Source organism: Pseudoliparis swirei, chromosome 14, assembly GCF_029220125.1.
Source record: "Pseudoliparis swirei isolate HS2019 ecotype Mariana Trench chromosome 14, NWPU_hadal_v1, whole genome shotgun sequence".
Lineage (NCBI taxonomy): Eukaryota > Metazoa > Chordata > Actinopteri > Perciformes > Liparidae > Pseudoliparis > Pseudoliparis swirei.
Genome location: NC_079401.1, coordinates 5772842 through 5791162, shown reverse-complemented (window position 1 = coordinate 5791162; position 18321 = coordinate 5772842). Strand labels below are relative to the sequence as shown.

The following is an 18321-nucleotide window of genomic DNA, read 5'->3' as shown; positions in this document are numbered from 1 at the left end:
GTCGACACATTCCACAGGAAACACACCGCCGGGTCAATAATGCGCGTTTCACGTCTCATTACCACGGAACCAATTCAACTAACGGGAACCGGGGTGATCCCCAACACACACAAAAATCAAGAAAAGTCAAGAAAAATAAATAACATACTGGTCAACGAGTATTTATATGTCGTGACGGTGGCTTTTGTTGCAAGCAATACCTAGCATTTGTTGAAATTATTTTGACAAAATATAAAAGAAAATTGCAAATCGGTCGTTGTGATGTACGCTCAATTAGTTTGGACCTGTTCGAGTAAAGATCGCCGTCATTATAGAAGAGGAGACTGCATGCTTCGCTCCCAGGTATATCGGACACAAGATATCGTCTTTTTCACCATCCTGTGCGCGAAAAAACAGTCAGAGGAACGGGCGCAACAAAATCAAACAAAGAGACATTCATCAGGCATGCACAGGACAACATGAGAAGCAAAACGTGACCAAGAACTAAGACAACCTCTCAGGGGACACAGGAAGGTGAGAGACGCCCACAGGAACAACAACATTACAGATTTATTTTCCTCAAAGAGTCAGAATATTAGCATGTAGGCCCGGTGACATATGGGCGGACGACAATGAGGACTGGGGGTGGGGGGGTTAGGGTCATGACAGAGGAAACTAGTTCCACAAGGCTTCGCGTTAAGGCCAGAGGGGACGAAAGGTTGGACCGGGAGAACACAGCACAGACGGCTGCCGTTTATTCCTCTGCACACGGCCCCAAGGGGGGGGGGAGCAAAGCGGGAGAAGAAAAGAAAAAACAAAACGGCCGGCGTCTCTTTCAATTAACCGGCCTCGGCTGCTTCATGCTGTAGTGGGCCTCGGACGCCGACACGTACGCCGACTCGGGGAAAAAGTCCTTGTGGAACTCGGCCAGAAACCTGAGAGGGAAAGAGAGGACAGGGGGGGGGGGGGGGGGAACAGCTGAGATGATTGTTTGTCAGACACGATTTGCTAAGAGAAAGAAAAACCAGAGAACAAGGGAAGCGTACCCGCTCGTCCCGGTTGACTTCTGGGTTTTTCCTAGATATCCCTGGCTCATCCCACACAAATCCCAGACCCCGTGGCCCCATATGTCAGACACAAAGCCCTCTCATCCATCCTATACCATCAGAGAACCAATCGCTCGGACAGAAAGACAGAGAACACGAGGATGACCGACCAGCAGTGAGCGAGGGAAGAGTGAAAGATCCCCCCACCCCTTCCTCCTCCTCCTCCTCCTCCTCCCGTCTAATCAGTAGCAGCGAAAACTAATCCGGAATCTTCTTAGTATCCACTACTCGGCCAAATCCTCTAAATCTCGCCATCTCATTTTAGCTCCACCGGCCTTCCTAATCTCAATGCAAACTAATTATCCTCATCAGAGGAGAATTTAAGAACGCTTTGACGTCGAATAACAAACAACACGACCTAATGGATGAATACTAAAATTAAAAAAAGGTTCGTGAGAATTGGTTTCAATAAATGGGAAGTTTATTCAAGACTAATTCTAATCCATGTTTTAGGTTTGTGTCCGGTGTCCCGCAGGCAGCCTCCCACTCTGTGAAAATATGAATCACTTACAGGGAGAGAGAGAGAGAGATGATGCCTGTCTTTGCGACTTATGCTTCATCACAGAGCTGGAGAGCAGATTGAAAGTGCAAAAAAGTAATTTACTTTTAAGCACTTCGCTCCTCGTGGAAGTTATTGTCTGTGCCATTTTAGGGAATAATATTCAGGCGCGAGGGGATGCACCAGCGATTCGTGGCCCGGCGCCACTGGAGTGGATTAAAAAGACTTTCTACTCCAACTACTGATGACACTGCAATATCGGCGGTTGCCAAGTGGAACCGCTAATGCCGCTGAAAAGAACGAGTCATTGGCGCCGGGTTTAGCGCGAGGCGTCGCAGCCCCCCGACAGGGAAACGACTCAAATCTGTGAAAATCGCACGATGCAGTCGATCGGCGTCAGCGCACACGACACGAGTGCCGGCTCGCGCTACCTCCGGAGGACCACCCCGCGATGTTCATGGCACCGAGTGCTCGTTTACTCATTTATATCCATGGTTCGGTTCATCGCGGCTCAGGTTTGTCCCCGTGCCCACTCCAGGCGTTGCGCCACAGCACGGCTTGGTGGCCGAAGGCGGTACTGCGGGCGCTTGATTAGAGAACATTAGACTCCCGCGCTTGTGTAACGCCCACTCATCACACATGCCCCTCACTCCATCTCCCCGCCATCCCCGCGTGTTTCTCGGTTACTCTTCCTCGCTTTGGCTTTTTTTTTTTTTACCCCCCGTGTTATTTCAGTACATCAATAATTTCCCGGGAAACCACTTCCTCTGTCCGTCTAGGAATTCTGTTGTAGTGCGCCGTTTTTTAATATCTTGCTTTTACTACGCTTCTGTGACGCCGGCAAACCAAACACTACGAGGGAGGAGTTCACCGTGTGACAAGGTTGTTCTGGAGATTGATGGCTTGCAGCTTCTTTGTAGAATGAGAACTTCTTGAGGCTCAACGCCGGCAGTCGCCATTGAGCTTTAATGCTTAGCTCGGTCAAACCGTGGTTAATGGACCGCGCGGGTTATTACCAAGGAGCATTTCAAGTCAAAGTGCTTCCTATTTTATGTCCCGTTAATTGAATGCAGCCCTCACCTGTCTTTCTAATGATTCATCCTTTTTGGAAATGCTGCATTATTTAACACCTGATGGCACGATCCATTTTTTAAAGAAGCGGGTGAGGTGTCAATATTATGCCATGAATGTTATTTAGTGAAGGGACTGTTAGCCGTGATGACCGTGGGACCTAAAGATTGGTACTTCCATCTGCACAGCGCAAAGAAACGTGAAAACCTGTGCTTTAAGCTCTTGAACCCGTTATAATTAAATCATGGCTGTCCCTCCCTTCCTTTAAAGCCATCTTAAAGACCTCTTTTATGTAAAGTTTTTTTGGAAAGCGGATACATTTCATTTGAACACAGTGCCTTACCTGAGAAAGAGTTCCACATGCTTCACCAGGGCTCGGAGGTTCCTCTCTGGAATCAGCATTTTTCCTAGGATGTCAGGAAGCTTCACTGGAAGAAGGAAAAAAGAAAGTAGTAAGACAGTGACCATGGGAATATGAAGAAGTTGCACCACGAAAAAAGGGACAAGAATTCAATCCAAATCGTAAAAAAAAAAAAGAAGGTAAATTTGTGAAATCGGTGCGGGCAAAGGGGTACGAGACACCCACCAAAAAGCCGCAAGAGGTGCTGTGCGCCGTACAGGTAGGAGGGGGGCGGAGGCTGGTCATGCAGAGGGTAGTTATCGGGAGTCAGCTTCCAACTTAGGACCTGGTTGGAAAGGAGGAAAGGAAAAAGCATCTTGAACAGAAACTTTGAGGTTTCAACATATTTCTCTTGACAAAACCGGACTGAACAGTTGTGTCCCTTCTCTTCCTATAGTGCCCTTAAGCATGACATTGTTTTCCATCCAGATAATAATAGGTTCATCTCACTCACAGACAGACACACACACACTCTCTCTCCCTCTTTCACACAAACACAATTTCATCACCTCATTAAGCTCATTGTTTCTCCGGCTCTCGAGGCCGTAGAAGGGCCCACTTCGCTCTTTGCTTGGCGTCAAGGGCAACGGGGAAGATGAGCCGCTGTGCACTGGGGTTTCTGGGTAAAAGGTCGAGAGAACAGAGAAGCGGCACCCTTACAGAGACGTTCCCGCGGTGTTGCTTATCGCTGCTGACATATGACAGAGGTATGCGAGCAACCAAAATCTCTGAGAGCACAAAGTATAGTTCTTTGGGCACTCACAGGAGTAGGACACCGCCATCTACTGGGCAGAACGGGTTACTACAATTACTAAAGATTAATAAACTTTACAAGAGTACATTGAATGTTTTATAGAATCATTGACATCATTCTGACTGTGCATACTCAAATACTAAGAATAAGGTCAATAATTTTCAGCGAAGGCCCAAAAAAAAAAGTGGAACTAGTGGTGGGAAAGTATTATTCGAAGTGGTATTTCTTACTTCTGTCGAGGTTGAGGAGGAACTTGGGCTGGGATGTGGTGTCGACCAAGCGGCGCTTGAGCTGCGGGGATGCCGTAGCACTGCCTCCACCTTAATCACGACACACATTGTGTATGCAGCGTTACAACACGCTTTACAAAACAGCATTATACGTATATGCATTTTTAAAATCACACATATTACAAATAAAGCATAACAAAATTAAATAAAGCCATTACCTCCACTGCTTCCTTCAGCGGGCCGGTCGCCTCCAGACGTGTTCCTGGTGGAACGCCTGAGCGACTGGGACTGGAATGAGATGCAGTCCATGTCAGGGTGGCGCCGGCGCTTCGGGGTCGGGACTGTGGCGGTGGGCGCGGTGACGGAGATGTCGCTCAGTGCCGGCTGGCTGTCCGTGGACTGCGGGGTGGGCGGGTTGAGCCCCAACGGGCTCGGGCTGCGCTCCCGCTGGGCGCTGTAGATACGGACGGGAGAGACAAAGGCTCAACAGTGAAACGCAGTCCGCCGCGGCCGTGCAGGCGGGCGAGTGGGTTTTCTGAGAGAACTCACTTGCTGGAGCAGGGGGAGCTTTCGTTGACGGCCAGGGAAATCCTGGAGGAGCTGACCTTCTTGAACTGGGCTTGTTCACAGGGGTAGAGGAGGATCACGGGTAAGGTGAAGTCAAACGTGATCCTCAGGCCGTCGACCATCTCCTTACACAGCTCCTCACTAAAAAGACACAAAAAGGAAACTAAAGGATTAGTTGATGTGCATAATCATGCGTGCTGCCTCAGCTGGGCCGGACCAGCGCAGGCTCACCTCTTTTCCGGAGGGACTGGCTGTGGGCTGCTGCTCTGCGTGGTGGTCTGCTGACGCCGGTACCGCTCGTTGGCCATGAAGGCTTTGTTGATGGCAAAGTGCTTGACGTAGGACTCGAGGATGTGCACGACATTCGTCTGACAGGGAACCATGACCAGCTAGGTGTGGAAAGACATGGCCTCGGGTTAGTTCAATGCGAGCGAGGTTTCCCCATCTTCCCGGATGTACCAGTAAACGCCCGCTTGGCATCGGCTGCATGTACCTTCTTCCTCTTGTTGATGTAGAAGCAGTCGTCCTCCAGTTTCTTCTTCAGGGCATCGGGGATGCTGATGTCAACGTGGACGATCTTCTCTTCACATTCCCTTTTGACATTAATGTCGGGCTCAACCCTCTGAAATACACAAAATGTGACCCTTCAGGGAATGCTCTGTAGAAATCAAGAGGAATGTGCGACGAGGGGAATGAAGGAAATAAAAAGGTAATTTTCTGGTGGCAGATAACATCAGCTAAAGGCCTAACATAGAAATGTTGGTGTATATATGCAGATGTCTTGGATGGAAACTGAGCTGATTCACTTCACCATTTTGTTGATATCCTCAGAGAAGGTGCTTTCCCCGCTATTCGAAGAATCAGGGTCAGAGTCGTCCCCGTCACTGCTCCCCGAAGACGAAATCAAACCTAGAGACGGAAGAATTCGGAGGGATTAATTTGATCGCTCGCGAGAGGCTGGGCGCAAAAACACAAGCGGCGAGAAGGCTTCCTCACATGCGTCATCGCTGTCGTCCTCCTTGGGGAGAGGCTTCAGAGACGATTTAGTACCAGACTGACGCCGCCGCCTCTTGGCCCATCCCTTTCTCTTCCTAACGCCAGGGGGGAAAAAAGAAGAAAAAGAAAAACGAGCACGGTCTCAGCATCAGTCTCGTCTACAGACGGAGCAAACGAGCAGAAGGGTTGAAACCTAAAGCGCGTGGACACGGAACAGACGTCGACATGCAATGCGCCGGCTTTGCGGCTGGAGTTACAGGTGTCATGTACAGTATGTTCGCAGGGGCGTGTCAGAAAACAGAAAAACGTTTCAAGCCCGATGATAAAGAAGTAGCAGAGGGACCTACGTGATAAAACATGCAAGAAAATACACTCGGCGGTTAAAACATTTGGATGGTGTTGACCTGCGTGGTTGAATGAATGAACATAAGATGAACTTACATGCGACCTAGAGCTTTGCGTGCCAGTTTATGTTGCAATTTACGGTTTTCCTCAGTGTCCCTTAGGACATGATCCTCTGCAGCCCAACGATCCCAGCTACCCAAAACACACACACATTTAGAAAATAAAAAAAATCACAGACCTGCATGGGTTGACAGCAGTGTTTCACATCTATTTCATTACACACAATGAACATGAGATTTTTGCAATGATAAACACAACAATGAGTATGACATCTGTAAGTGGGGGAGGCAACAGCGACTCCACTTACCTCCTGTTCCAACCGTCGAAGTGAATCAGGAACTTTGGGATCCTTCTTCCAAGTTCATCTTTACCAATCAAGACATCGAGGACCTGTGAAGTGACAGACACACAGTGAGAACAGTGCCTACTTACTAACACATGCCATGAGACTTATACGTTCAGTTCCTTCAATTTCAACAGCTGGTTGTTACACATGTGTTGTGCTACCTGATGTAATTCCCAAATTACGACGTTACAAAATAAAACATTGGTTCCAAATGATATTCTGAGTTGGAAAAAAATAGCTAATCTGTAAAATAGCGTATAACCTCATGAACTACTAGTTACATCACTGACTTGCAGTTTAGCTCGGGACTGGTAGGACTTTACCGTTAAGAAGTAGCCCAAATCTGGCCTTAAATACAGCAAACGTCCAAACCCAATCACACAGCACGCATCACTCGTTAGCGGCTAACGGGCCAGCGTTAGCACTGTAACTACACTTGCAGATTTAACGTAACCATTCACGATAAAGAGCATTCCTCGTACTCCTGACACTTTAACCATCATTTCACATTGTTTACATACTTAAATAACATACGTGGAGCTTCTCACACCGATGCAGCTCACGGACATGCAATTCGGGCTAGAATGCGTCGATGTAAACAAACCGTCCGTTAGCGTTAGCTCGCTCGCTAGCCGGTGTTACGGTTTAACAAGGGACCGTGTTAGCTGGCGACTCTCAGGCGAATGCGCCGTTTGTAAACGTAATTACGACAGCTGTTGAAAAATGGGACAGGAACACGTAGCTGCCCTCGTGAATGCCTCATTGTTTATCGTTTCAAAACAACGCATTCAACGGCTGTCGTAAATACGACTAGAACAGGCGAAATGGGCTAAAAGTCGCCAGTAAACACGGTCGCCTGTTGAAACGTTACACCGGCTGCGACACTACAGTCTGCTTTAAGCACATTCACAATGTTGTTTTGTTGCTCCCACGGAATAAAAATGAAACTAGTAAGACAGAAAATGTCACAGTACATTTGTTTATTTGGTGTCGACGTTAAACTACTTTAGGTGAAACACCACTTCACTGTTAATGTCCTATAACATGTCTATAATGCATGTATTGGTAATAGTTATCGGCTACAACAGCATAATATAGGACATCAACGAGCTTAATCTCGCGTTTTGAAGAGGAAACTGTGTAATGAACGAACCCGGAAATCAACGCAAGTAACTATTGATGTTATATCGCGGCACATTGTGCACGAAACTGACAGCTAACGTTATTTCACTGAGGCCCAAGTTTCTCTTCACACGAACAGAGCCGCTTCCTCCTAAAATAAGCATGTGTTTGGCCAAAAATCGAAAAACAGAAGAGCTACATTACGAATGCAAAGTATTACCTTAGCGTCATACAACACTTTCGCCTTGCTGGGGTCGGGTTCAAAGCACAGGACTCTTTCTCCTTTGCGAAATGAGAACTTGATTCCCCGCGGATTCATTTGTTCATGGCGACGTGTGTGAGAGGGGGCATCAATCTGGACCCTATAAACTCCTTAACCCGTTCGTTGCCAAGCGCTTTCCTGCGAGGGGTCTCTCATCAAAACACAATTTTGGAGGGATGGCGCTTTTGCGGGATGAATGCAACATCCTCCTTGCTGCCTTCACGGACTCCTCGTAATTTGCCCCATCAAACCCAACGGCACTGGGTCGTTGCATATGGTTGTGCATGCCTTGATAGACTAGAACACATTTATTTTTGGAGTACACTTTTACTGCAAAACCAAGCTTGAAGCTAATTACGAATGCACTTTTTGGGTGTGAATGCTCACAATGTCGACGTTAGTTTTATTAAGATATTTTAAGAGTTCATCAGAATATTGTTATTCTCATTACGTGTGAGTGCATAAAGGTAATCTCAGCCGAAACATCAATGGAATATATCATCATCGACTGTGTAGCATGGTATTGCTTTGTTGCTTCATTTATTTAGGCACCTATCCCCGACTTTCCACAGAGAATGAAGGCAGCATGGAAAACGCAATTCATTAAGTTGATATGTTCTCTCCCGGACACCGTACTGGTAGCGTAATTTCAGAAAGTGGCCAGCAGATGTCCGTAAGGCACAAGAAATGTAAACAGAATCAGAACCAGAATTGCATAATACACATAGCAGTAATTTCACTCGGTGAAAGGTGCATAACAATAAACATAGAATGAAACAATAGAATAATAACAATAGAATAAAACAATAAACATAACAATAGATCAATATGTAAATATTACCATGCAACTAATTGGCCTTCATCCAGATGGTAAATTAGAATGAATACATATGCTTAGTACTTTTTTTTAGCATGCATCACGTTTTCATAACAAAGAAAAGTGACATCAACTAGGGGTAGCCGATGTCTGTGTTGACCATGTGTCATGAATAGGTTTAGAAGATAATGCTCAAAGATCCTAGCCCTTTACAAGTTTTCATGTATGGCCGAACAAACATGTAAAACTGATTTGTTACTTTAACCTTAGTTAATCCCAATTATAATCACACATTTGACCATGTTCTGTATAATCACATCATCTGTGTCCATTTAGGGGTCCATGACATGAGAATGATAAGGAACCTGCAGGGAATGTAATAAACTACGAATGGCCTCAACTCTCCTGGTTCTCAGATTAAATATCTGAATTAAACTATCCCATATCCCATAATGACGTTCAGAAATCTGATTAATTCAATTGTTTTATTTTATATAGTGATATACTATGGAATAACGCTGGAATTAATGATCTTATTGATGATCTATGATTTATTGTTTCATATTTACAATCTATCGCAACAAATGATTGGATTTCCTTTCGATTTCCGGATGTGACATTCTCGTTCATCTCTGTCCGGCAGACTTCGACGATGACATGCCCCGATCCACAGGAAACCACGTCTCTGCAGATGGATCAAGGCTCATTTCGGCAGCTGATTGGTTCTCCTTCCATTTGACTCCTCCTCTCACTGATGTATTTCGACAGTCACATCAAATGATCACTGTTTCCCATTGAGCGTGCTCCGCGGTTATAATACGAGGTTCACACACACACACACACACACACACACACACACACACACACACACACACACACACACACACACACACACACACACACACACACACACACACACACACACACACACACACACACACACACACACACGCACGCACGCACACACACACGCACGCACACGCGTTAGGGCAGAAACAATGGAGAGCCAAGGATGCTGCGAAGGTCTAGGCTATGCCTCTACATCTGTGGAACATTATCTTCTTACATATGCACTATTATGATTGTTATTCTTGCCCCCCCCCCCCCCCCATGAGGACTGTTTTTAGAAGGGTCAAATCTATTTCAGCTGTTATCGCTGTCACGTTGTCATGTGTGCATACGTGTGTGTGTGTGTGCGCGTCATGCGGAGAAGCTTCATAAGCTCCTTTATCAGCCGCGCAGCACCCTCTTCTCAGGGGCTCCATGGTCTCTCTCTCTCTCTCTCTCTCTCTCTCTCTCTCTCTCTCTCTCTCTCTCTCTCTCTCTCTCTCTCTCTCTCTCTCTCTCTCTCTCTCTCTCTCTCTCTCTCTCTCTCTCTCTCTCTCTCTCTCTCTCTCTCTCTCTCTCTCTCTCTCTCTCTCTCTCTCTCTGGTGGAGTAGCTTTTTCTCACAAACACAAACACACACACACAGTTCTTAAAAACACACACTCATGCAGACCATATCTCGATAGCCTCTATCACTGCGCTCCTCCACGAGCATCTGTGCCATCTGTGTGGAGCACAGCCCCGTGCGCAGGTGTATACAGAAAGGCATTATGAATCCTCTATGGCTCACTTATGTTCGCCCAATAATAGCCAGCAGCAGGCCCGTTATTTACAGACTGCGAGGTGTATTAGTGGGTGGCATGGATTAATATGCCTATTTTCATCACGCGCTAAATTATGTCTGTCTATCTGCGCACGCGACCTCCCGCCTCTCCAATGATCGCGTACTGACTGCTCGCTTAATTATGAAAATAAGCTTATTAATCATAGACATGTATTTTACTTTCCAAAAAGCATCAAGAAAAACAATTGAGTTTCAGAGATTAGTGAACGCCCACCGATACGGATCATCTGGAGGGCGTTTACATTTTACATCAACAAAGTAAAAGAGGAGCCATTTGGGGGTCTCGAGAGTTGACCACATTAAATCGAAGTCGTAAATAATAAACTATTTTGACATTAAATCGGGTTATAACCAAAACATACATTATGCAAGAGCTGATCTAAACTGCCCCCCCCCCCCCCCAGGCACACACTTAAACACACATGCGCGCGTGCACACTTTTACTATGTTCTCACTCTACTCTAGTTTGGGAATGCCCAACTTGAGAGCAACAGAAGACTCGCTCTTTCTCCACTTTACGCAGCGCCTGCAACCGGATGCAGCGCATTCCAGCTCTCCACCAGCTCGCGTTCGGACCTTTCCTTTTTGATGGGGAAACACTGAATTCGTGTCTATTGTTTTGGGAGGGTGGGGGGGGGGGGGGGGGGAGAGAGAGAGTGTGGGGGAACGCATTGAGCAGCAATTTGCGTGAGATAAGGAGACATGTCTTCCGCTCAAGGACTTCTCAATAGCGTCTTCTCTTGCTCTTCTCCTGCCTCCAAAGCCATAACCAAACGGAGGCTACGTCAAACCCGGAGCCTGGACCCGGCTATCATAAGAGACTGTGACACCGGGACCGACGGGGTAAGCGGCGCGCCGTTTTACGGAGTGTCGGCCGCGGACGCAGGTGCGTCTTCGGAGCGCTTGGCCGCCAAATCCACTTTACGCACCAGGCTCCCGAAACTTAAGCAGCCCATAGCACCGTCCTTCTCCTCTCCCTCCATCCCTCTCGAGGTTTCGCCGTCCTCCAACTTCCACTTCGACTATGACTTTGTGAAGCGCGCCAAAAGGAATACCGCCGGGGATTTACCGTTTCTGGTGAGGGGGCCCGGGGCAACGCCGTCCGGGAGCACCGGCACGCTGTTCTCCCCGCGGAGGTGGCTCCAGAGGAAAGCGCAGCCGTCCATCTCTCACGCTTACGTCGTGTGGAAATCAGAGGTAACACTTGTTGTTTTTGGATTTCAGCGCAGTGCCTGCGTTTCTTCTTCTGTGGTTTTTATTTCAGGGTGGCACAGTTGTTTTGCACGTGCAGGTCCAGTGCTGCGCTACATATACTGTCATCCGGCAAACAACCACCTGTTCCTTTCTCATCAAATTCATCATTATTGTGGAGCCATACTAAAATGCTGTATCAGTAAAAACAAATAAATACATTGAAAAAAAGAAAACAGAATTTAGATCCAACAAGTCTCCATGACAGCTGGAGCAGAAAAGCTCTCAGCAGACTATGTCAAGCCCCGCTGTGCATGCCAGCAGAAACATGTGCTGAACATCTCCTTTACGCCTAGCCAGACTCTACAAAATGCACATTTCTTTTTCCATAAATGCATCATTGTGCATCTAGAATGTCCACCGGGGCCCTGGAGGTGTCTGTTGTGGTGGAGACGCTGGAGCGTCAAACTGGATGATGTATGGCAGCGCTGACCCTCTGCACCTGGACATCGAGCCACCATGCCCAACTGGAGCATGTTGTCTGTGGGGTTTGCCCAAGGGCACGTGGGCAATTCGCATTTTGCTTCTCCTATATACACCTGCATTTGTTTCCCTGTGCTTTTTCAGTCCTCACACCAAAAGCACGCACTGGGAAAGCTGAAGCAACTCTTATGGGGATCTGAGGATTAAATAAATCCAACACAATCCCCCCTCCTCCGTTGTCAACATTGGGCTGCTTGGGCCTTTGTCTTCATATCGGCTTTAAATCGAGTGTGAATGAGGGGAGGGCGGCGCATGAAATGCTTACCAAAACATACTTGGGAGACTTACTTTTAGCAGGGGGGCTTTATAGGTTGCATAGTTGGCTCGAGTCCACATGCACTGGTGGAAAGTTATGATAATTCTCCCCCCTTCGACTTTTTGGGTAGACCCTGCCTTCCACACCGAGTGTGTGTACGCGCGGCGGCGCCTGCGTGCTCTGGCGCGAGGGACTTGAGGACACATGGTGCCCGGGACTCGGTTCTCACGACTGCGAGCGGTCCCCGGGTCAAAACCCCGCGCGGCCCACCAACCAAACAGCTCTCCCATTATTTCCCCTCTTACAAAGAGAGTTTTTTTTTTTGCAGCACACACAGATGTGGAGAAACTCTCACTCAGCAGTTTCCCACCGCTGCAGCACCGTTTTCCATAACCGCCTCCCTCCTCCCTTCTATGCCGCAATACCGAGGATAACATGAGGCCATCCGCTTGGAGTCATTAGTACAATCTGGAGCGGGACGTTATTGCACCTCGGAGTGTTCGTAAACATACCGAGTCGAGATGTGTTACTGCTCTGCCGGGGACCATCACTCGAGGCGTAATCCCTTTTCTTTTGAAGGAGGGGGGGGGGGGGGGGGTGGTTGCAGAATTTGATTTATTTGCAATGCACTTTTTTTCCTTTCTTTTTTTAAGCTGCAAAAACAAGCATTAAGCGTCTTAAAATTAGGACACGTGCATGATCTTTGGTATTCTTCTTCCTCTGTTGTCAAAGAGCTGAACGGTTTATTATCAGAGGTGGAGGGGAGATGGAGACTCCTTCCCAGTTTCAACATGGCCGACCCACCGGGACTGCGCGCGTCCCTCGTGTTGAAACTGCACGTCGACACTTCACATTCCAGTCGGCTGTCGGATGTAAAACGAGCATGATTAAATTACTTTTGTTGTTGTTGCATGGAGCCACACTCCAACATACAAAAAAGTGATCCTCACATACGTCTACAATCTATCTGGTATGTCCTTCTGTTAAACTTTCTGGAAATGTAATATTACAACCGTTCATAGATCACAGTGCTCCAGCTATAGCGGGTCCCAAACCTCCAGTATTTCTGCTTTCATTTCTAAATGAGGGCAGCTTTTGACATTTTTTGAGCTATACAACCAGAACAGACTCAATTTCATTGAACAAAGTAAAAAGAAGAAAAAGGCCTTGTCTGAATTCTATCAACAGGTCTCACATGTACACTACCGTTCAAAAGTTTGGGGTCACTTAGAAATGTCTTTATTTTTCAAAGAAAAGCACAGTTTTTTCGATAAAGATAACATTAATCAAAAATACACACTATACATTGTTAATGTGGTAAATGACTATTCTAGGTGGAAACGTCTGGTTTCGAATGAAATATCTCCAGAGGTGTATAGAGGCCCATTTCCATCAACTATCACTCCAGTGTTCTAATGGTACATTGTGTTTGCTAATCGCCTTAGAAGACTAATGTCTGATTAGAAAACCCTTGTGCAATTATGTTAGCACAGCTGAAAACAGTTATGCTGGTGATATAAGCTATACAACTGGCCTTCCTTTGAGCTTGAAGTTTGAAGAACAAGATGAATACTTCAAATATTAATCATTATTTCTAACCTTGTCAATGTCTTGACTATATTTTCTATTCAATTTTCAATTCATTTGATAAATAAAAGTGAGTTTTCATGGAAGACACGAAATTGTCTGGATGACCCCAAACTTTTGAACGGTAGTGTAGGTGCAACGCCATGCATCGCAATCTATATCCAACGTTTTGCTCTGGTTGAGATCCCACAAATGATTTGCATGTGTGCCACTGAGAGAGAGAGAATGTGTGTGTGTGTGTGTGTGTGTGTGTGTGTGTGTGTGTGTGTGTGTGTGTGAACCTGTGCAGACGCGTCTCGTGCTGTATGCCTTTTTAAGGACAGCGAGGCAGAGGCATGAGACAAAGCGGAGACGCGTAACGGTTTACACACAAACACACACACAAGTAAACGGTCCGACAGTTTTATTGACCGTGATTGCCTCAGAGCCATTTTCTTTTTCCACGGTCCGGTTTGTGGATGTCGAAAGAAGAATGACGCAAAATAAACAAGATAGTCGGAGCAGCCTCGGCGTTAATGCAGCGTGGAAGGAGGGGGGGGGGGTTGAGTGGGGGCCGCGGTGGTTTTTTGGAACCTCGTGGAGTTGGCCCTCTTCATCAGTATGTTCTTGCACAACGGCGCAAAAAAAGCCTTTCGCTTCCTCGCCGAGGGCCGAGCGGACGCGGGCCCTCGCGGAGGAAGCGGCGCTCGGCTAATTCGATCCCGGGTTGTTTATGGGGCGCCGCGATGTTGACATTGTGCCGTCTATTTTTAGAGCCGCTCTCCCTAATGCTTCGGAAAGAAAGGGCCCAAAAGTGAAGAAAACCATCTCCGAAGCGGCCTCCGTTGCCACCGTTCGGAGTCGGAGGAGTAGAGCGAGAGAGAGAGAGAGAGGCATCATTTGCCTGTTCATGGAGTCAGTATGAATATCCTCGTGTGGAAACATTCACAATGACACTCGCTGACATGTTGCCGCCATTCTTTGGATTCTCCAGATGCCGCCGTGTTGATTTGTGTTCACGCGTCATCGCCGAGCCGCGTCAGGTCGGTCTGCTGTTTGCTTTCTTAGGATCCCTTCATGTGTGTGTGTCTGTTTTTTCCCCTTCTTGGACGTGTGATACGTTCATGGCGCCCCAGACGATGAACCCGCGTGCCTTTTTCCCCCCTATAGCGCCACCGTGAGGCCAATCACGAGGAAGAGGGTTCAGTGAACGCTCACCTCAAAGGCGATGGACTACGTGCTCTTTCCCTTTAAAGCAGCGGTCCCCAACCTTTTTTGAGCCATGGACCGGTTCCGTGTCAGAAATTATTTTCACGGACCGGCAATATAAATGACGTGATAAATATGACGTCATACAATTATACGAAGGGCATAAAGTGCCAAAACTACAACTCATCATTACGCCGAATTAGTGTGAGCCGTGCGCTTGTTGACCTGCAACGAGCCGCTGATGGAGACGGCGACACAGACGTGTGTTTGGTCCGCTGCTCCTAACCGAGTTCTGGTCGCTGTCATTAGAACAGGCAGAGTTGTTGTGTGAAATGTCCCTTAAGGCCACCGTCATTTGCATCTCGAACACATGTTCTTCTAGCTCGGACGGGCTCGATTCACCGGGTGGGTTTGTTTACTAATGGGTTGCAGGTCTGTTCTTTTGCAGTCGGGTCTTTTGTGGTTGGAGTACCGCTCAAACTCTTTTAAAAGCCTCTTCCACCCGGTCAACGTCTGAAACATGTAGAATATTCCGCTGTTCACTCGCCCACACAGCAGCGACTTTATCGGCCAACTTGAAAACAGTTGTCATTTCCCTTTAGTGACAGAATTCATTGAGCAGGTTGAATATGTTTTAAGATTCTTTGTCACTGAAATGTGCCGCCAGCAGAGGGTTCGGCGCGTGAGACTCGCCTGCAGCGATAAATCCGAACTTTAAGACTCCTGAACGCGGCTCAGACGTACACATGGGTGGATCCGGTCCTTTTTCAAAATAATATATTTTTCCGACTGATTAAAAAAAAAAAAATTACAACCCCCGGTACCGGGCCGCGGCCCGGGGGTTGGGGACCCCTGCTTTAAAGGGTAACATTTACTACATTCTGCACGGTTACACAACCACATTGACTGTTGACAGTTTGTTGGCTGTTTGGGAGACAATTCCTGTGTAACATTTCTGAGAGATACTGTTCTTGATGGAACCCCCCACATGCCATGCGGAATATCTAAGACAAATTACATTTGGGTGTCCAAGATTACTCCTGCTGCATCAAAAGCCTCCAATCAGAAAGCAGGAGGAGGAACGTGGGAGGAACCTCGGGGGCCCTTTAAGGGTGGACGAAAGGTCATCGCGCCCTGGCTGTCAGACGCTCACGGACGAAGGGGATTTGATGTTTTCATGGCGGGAAAAAAAGAGTCTCCACATCTGTGCTCTCTGTACCAACCCAAGCCCAGTCGTGAACTGGGAATAGTCCATTACTGGAGCAAACAGATAGGCCTGAACTTGTGAACCTAACAGCTATCCATTTAGCCTTTTCCTCCCTGATTTCCTCCCTCGGTGAGGAGGCCGCGTTGGAGGAACGAGACCTTGACGGTTCGACGTCCTCGGAATGCTCTCACCCCCAAAAAATGCAAACAGAAAAGGAGAACAAAATCCACGCAATACCTCGGGGGGGGGGGGGGGGGGGGGTTCGGGCCCAAAGATGTGGAAGTCTCGCTCATCTAGAGAGAGTTTTACTTTTTCTCTCAGCTCAAGGAACCAGTATCGCGGAGCGAGTGGAGTACGATGTCATCGCTCAAAACACCAACAGCTGTGATGGAGCGCAGGTTGACTTTCTTGGCTCACGGCAGCGTGTTTCCCACATGGTTCTGTTCACTGTCGTCTTAAAAGTCACGACCCTTCTCATCCGTGCAGGATTTCACGATCATTCATGCGCGAGGTATAGGGTCAATTTTTAAGAAAAAAGGTGGATTTCCTCACAAACCACCATTGGACCACTGCCGCTTGACGTTGCTATAGTTACGGCGTACATGACCTCTGCAGCAGTGCCTCTCCTGGGAGCAGCGGGTCTGCATGGGGGCTGTAGTTGGATTATGGTGCTTATTAAGTTTAACGGGCCTGGTTGTTAACACGTAGACGACCGACTCGACAGGCCCGACTAATGTGACGCGCTCTCTCTCGGGCTGAAGCGGCGGCATCGTCACGAACATCGTGTCGACATTTGCTTCCAATGAGATGCAACCAGAGCACTCTGGACTCTCATGTACCGTATGCGCGTCGTCTCGATACACCTTCGCAGGGGGGCAATCGCTCTCACAACTTTGTGTGATATTCCTCTGAGAAAAAAACCCATATGAAACAGCGGGGGAGGGGGGGGGGTTTGCTTGGCCGTGTGTTTTTTTCTTCTTCTCCGCAATATCTCTCGTCTCCTTTGGGATGTTTTTTTTCCCGTCTTCTTCTTCGCAACGACGGAGGAGGAGAGCGACAGCGCTTGGAAAGGGAGACGGCTGAAAAGTAAACATTAATTTCCGCAGCCAGAATCTCTCTGTCTGGTGCAGATTAAAGCGCTCCTCCGGTGAGAAAGCAGCAGTGTCGAGTTACGTTCAGTGTGTGTGTGTGTGTGTGTGTGTGTGTGTGTGTGTGAGAGAGAATCCGAAAGGCAGTGGGGTGGATGATCTAATTGTACATTTTTCAGTCTCGAAGTCAACAACAAAGGCCATCCCCTTGTGTATCTTTGTGTGTGTGTGTGTGTGTGTGTGTATGTGTAACTTGACAACTTCACATTTATGCATTTGTCTCAATTAGTGTAAACTCTGGTGATATGATATACACACCCGCTCTGGGTCTCATCTTGGGAAAGTACCAAGAAGATAGAAACTAGAAACAAAAAGTGTGTTAAATTCCCTCTCATACATTTAGTAAGAAACAATGAGGGGGAAAAAATAAAAAATGTCATAATCATATTGGATATGATCCGAGGTGCTCTAACGGATGGTTATTACGACCACAGAAGAAGTGGACATAATCACTGTGACGTCACCAGTATTTTTGACTCGGCTTTTGTTCGTCACCATCTTGGCTTTTGTCAGTCGACATCTAGTTTTAAAAGAGGGCGGAGCTAAAATTGCAAACATAATACATATTTTTCTCTGCTGATCTCTAGAGTCCCCCCCCCCCCCCATCCTAACAGTTTTTGCTCAGGGGGTGATTGAAGCACTTTGGGCCCGTGTTTAACCGTCTTCACAGGGAGTATCGAGAGGAAGCTCCGCCTCCAAATCTCGTCCCAGTAGAGAAAAAGAGCCCCAAAAAATAAAAAATAAAATGTTGGGTTTTCTGATTTTGTCGAGCTACACTTTTCTCCGTCGGTGCATCCGAGTGCCGCCGATGAATTCTGGCTTCCTGCGTCCCCGTGAACCCTCTGTGGTGTTTTTCCTCACCCCTGACGGCCCGCTGCGTCCTGCGTGTATTAATTACTTGGCCATGCCGCGGAGCCTCTGACCTCGGTGTCATGCCTCCCTCGGCCTGCTCATTTAGAACTGAATGAAGCGGTTT

General features: G+C 47.4%; 2 protein-coding genes across 4 annotated transcripts in view; one reads left to right on the top strand and one right to left on the bottom strand.

Annotated features, from left to right (window-relative positions):
• Nucleotides 1-531: 531 nt before the first annotated feature.
• Nucleotides 532-11375, bottom strand: LOC130204753 (male-specific lethal 3 homolog). Of its 3 annotated transcripts, none has more exons than XM_056431702.1 (14): nt 11295-11375; nt 6315-6397; nt 6044-6139; nt 5603-5697; nt 5418-5515; nt 5100-5228; nt 4838-4995; nt 4589-4747; nt 4258-4493; nt 4040-4129; nt 3565-3674; nt 3242-3341; nt 2999-3083; nt 532-914 (listed from the first exon to the last, which is right to left on the bottom strand). In XM_056431702.1, coding segments are annotated over exons 3-14 (1362 nt in total). In that variant the 5' UTR covers nt 6046-6139; nt 6315-6397; nt 11295-11375; the 3' UTR covers nt 532-814. The 3 variants fall into 3 exon arrangements, with proteins under 3 accessions (XP_056287677.1, XP_056287676.1, XP_056287678.1); XM_056431701.1 differs by lacking the exon at nt 11295-11375 and adding an exon at nt 7696-7921; XM_056431703.1 differs by lacking the exon at nt 11295-11375 and adding an exon at nt 6677-6750.
• LOC130204752 (rho GTPase-activating protein 6-like) overlaps nt 10919-18321 on the top strand; it is a 46370-nt gene continuing 38967 nt past the window's right edge. The window contains exon 1 of the mRNA XM_056431699.1: nt 10919-11422. Within this exon, the coding sequence (XP_056287674.1) occupies nt 10928-11422 (495 nt within the window). The 5' untranslated portion in view covers nt 10919-10927. The remainder of the gene's footprint in view (nt 11423-18321) is intronic.

Bases quoted from the DNA above. Each gene is read 5' to 3' on its own strand.
- LOC130204753 (XM_056431701.1), bottom strand. From the start codon at position 7,794: ATGAATCCGCGGGGAATCAAGTTCTCATTTCGCAAAGGAGAAAGAGTC. The intron at 4,494-4,588 runs GTGAGTTCTCTC...CCGTATCTACAG, and splicing joins AGCTCCCCCTGCTCCAGCAA to CGCCCAGCGGGAGCGCAGCC. The intron at 915-2,998 runs GTAAGGCACTGT...TTTCCCTCTCAG, and splicing joins CATGTGGAACTCTTTCTCAG to GTTTCTGGCCGAGTTCCACA.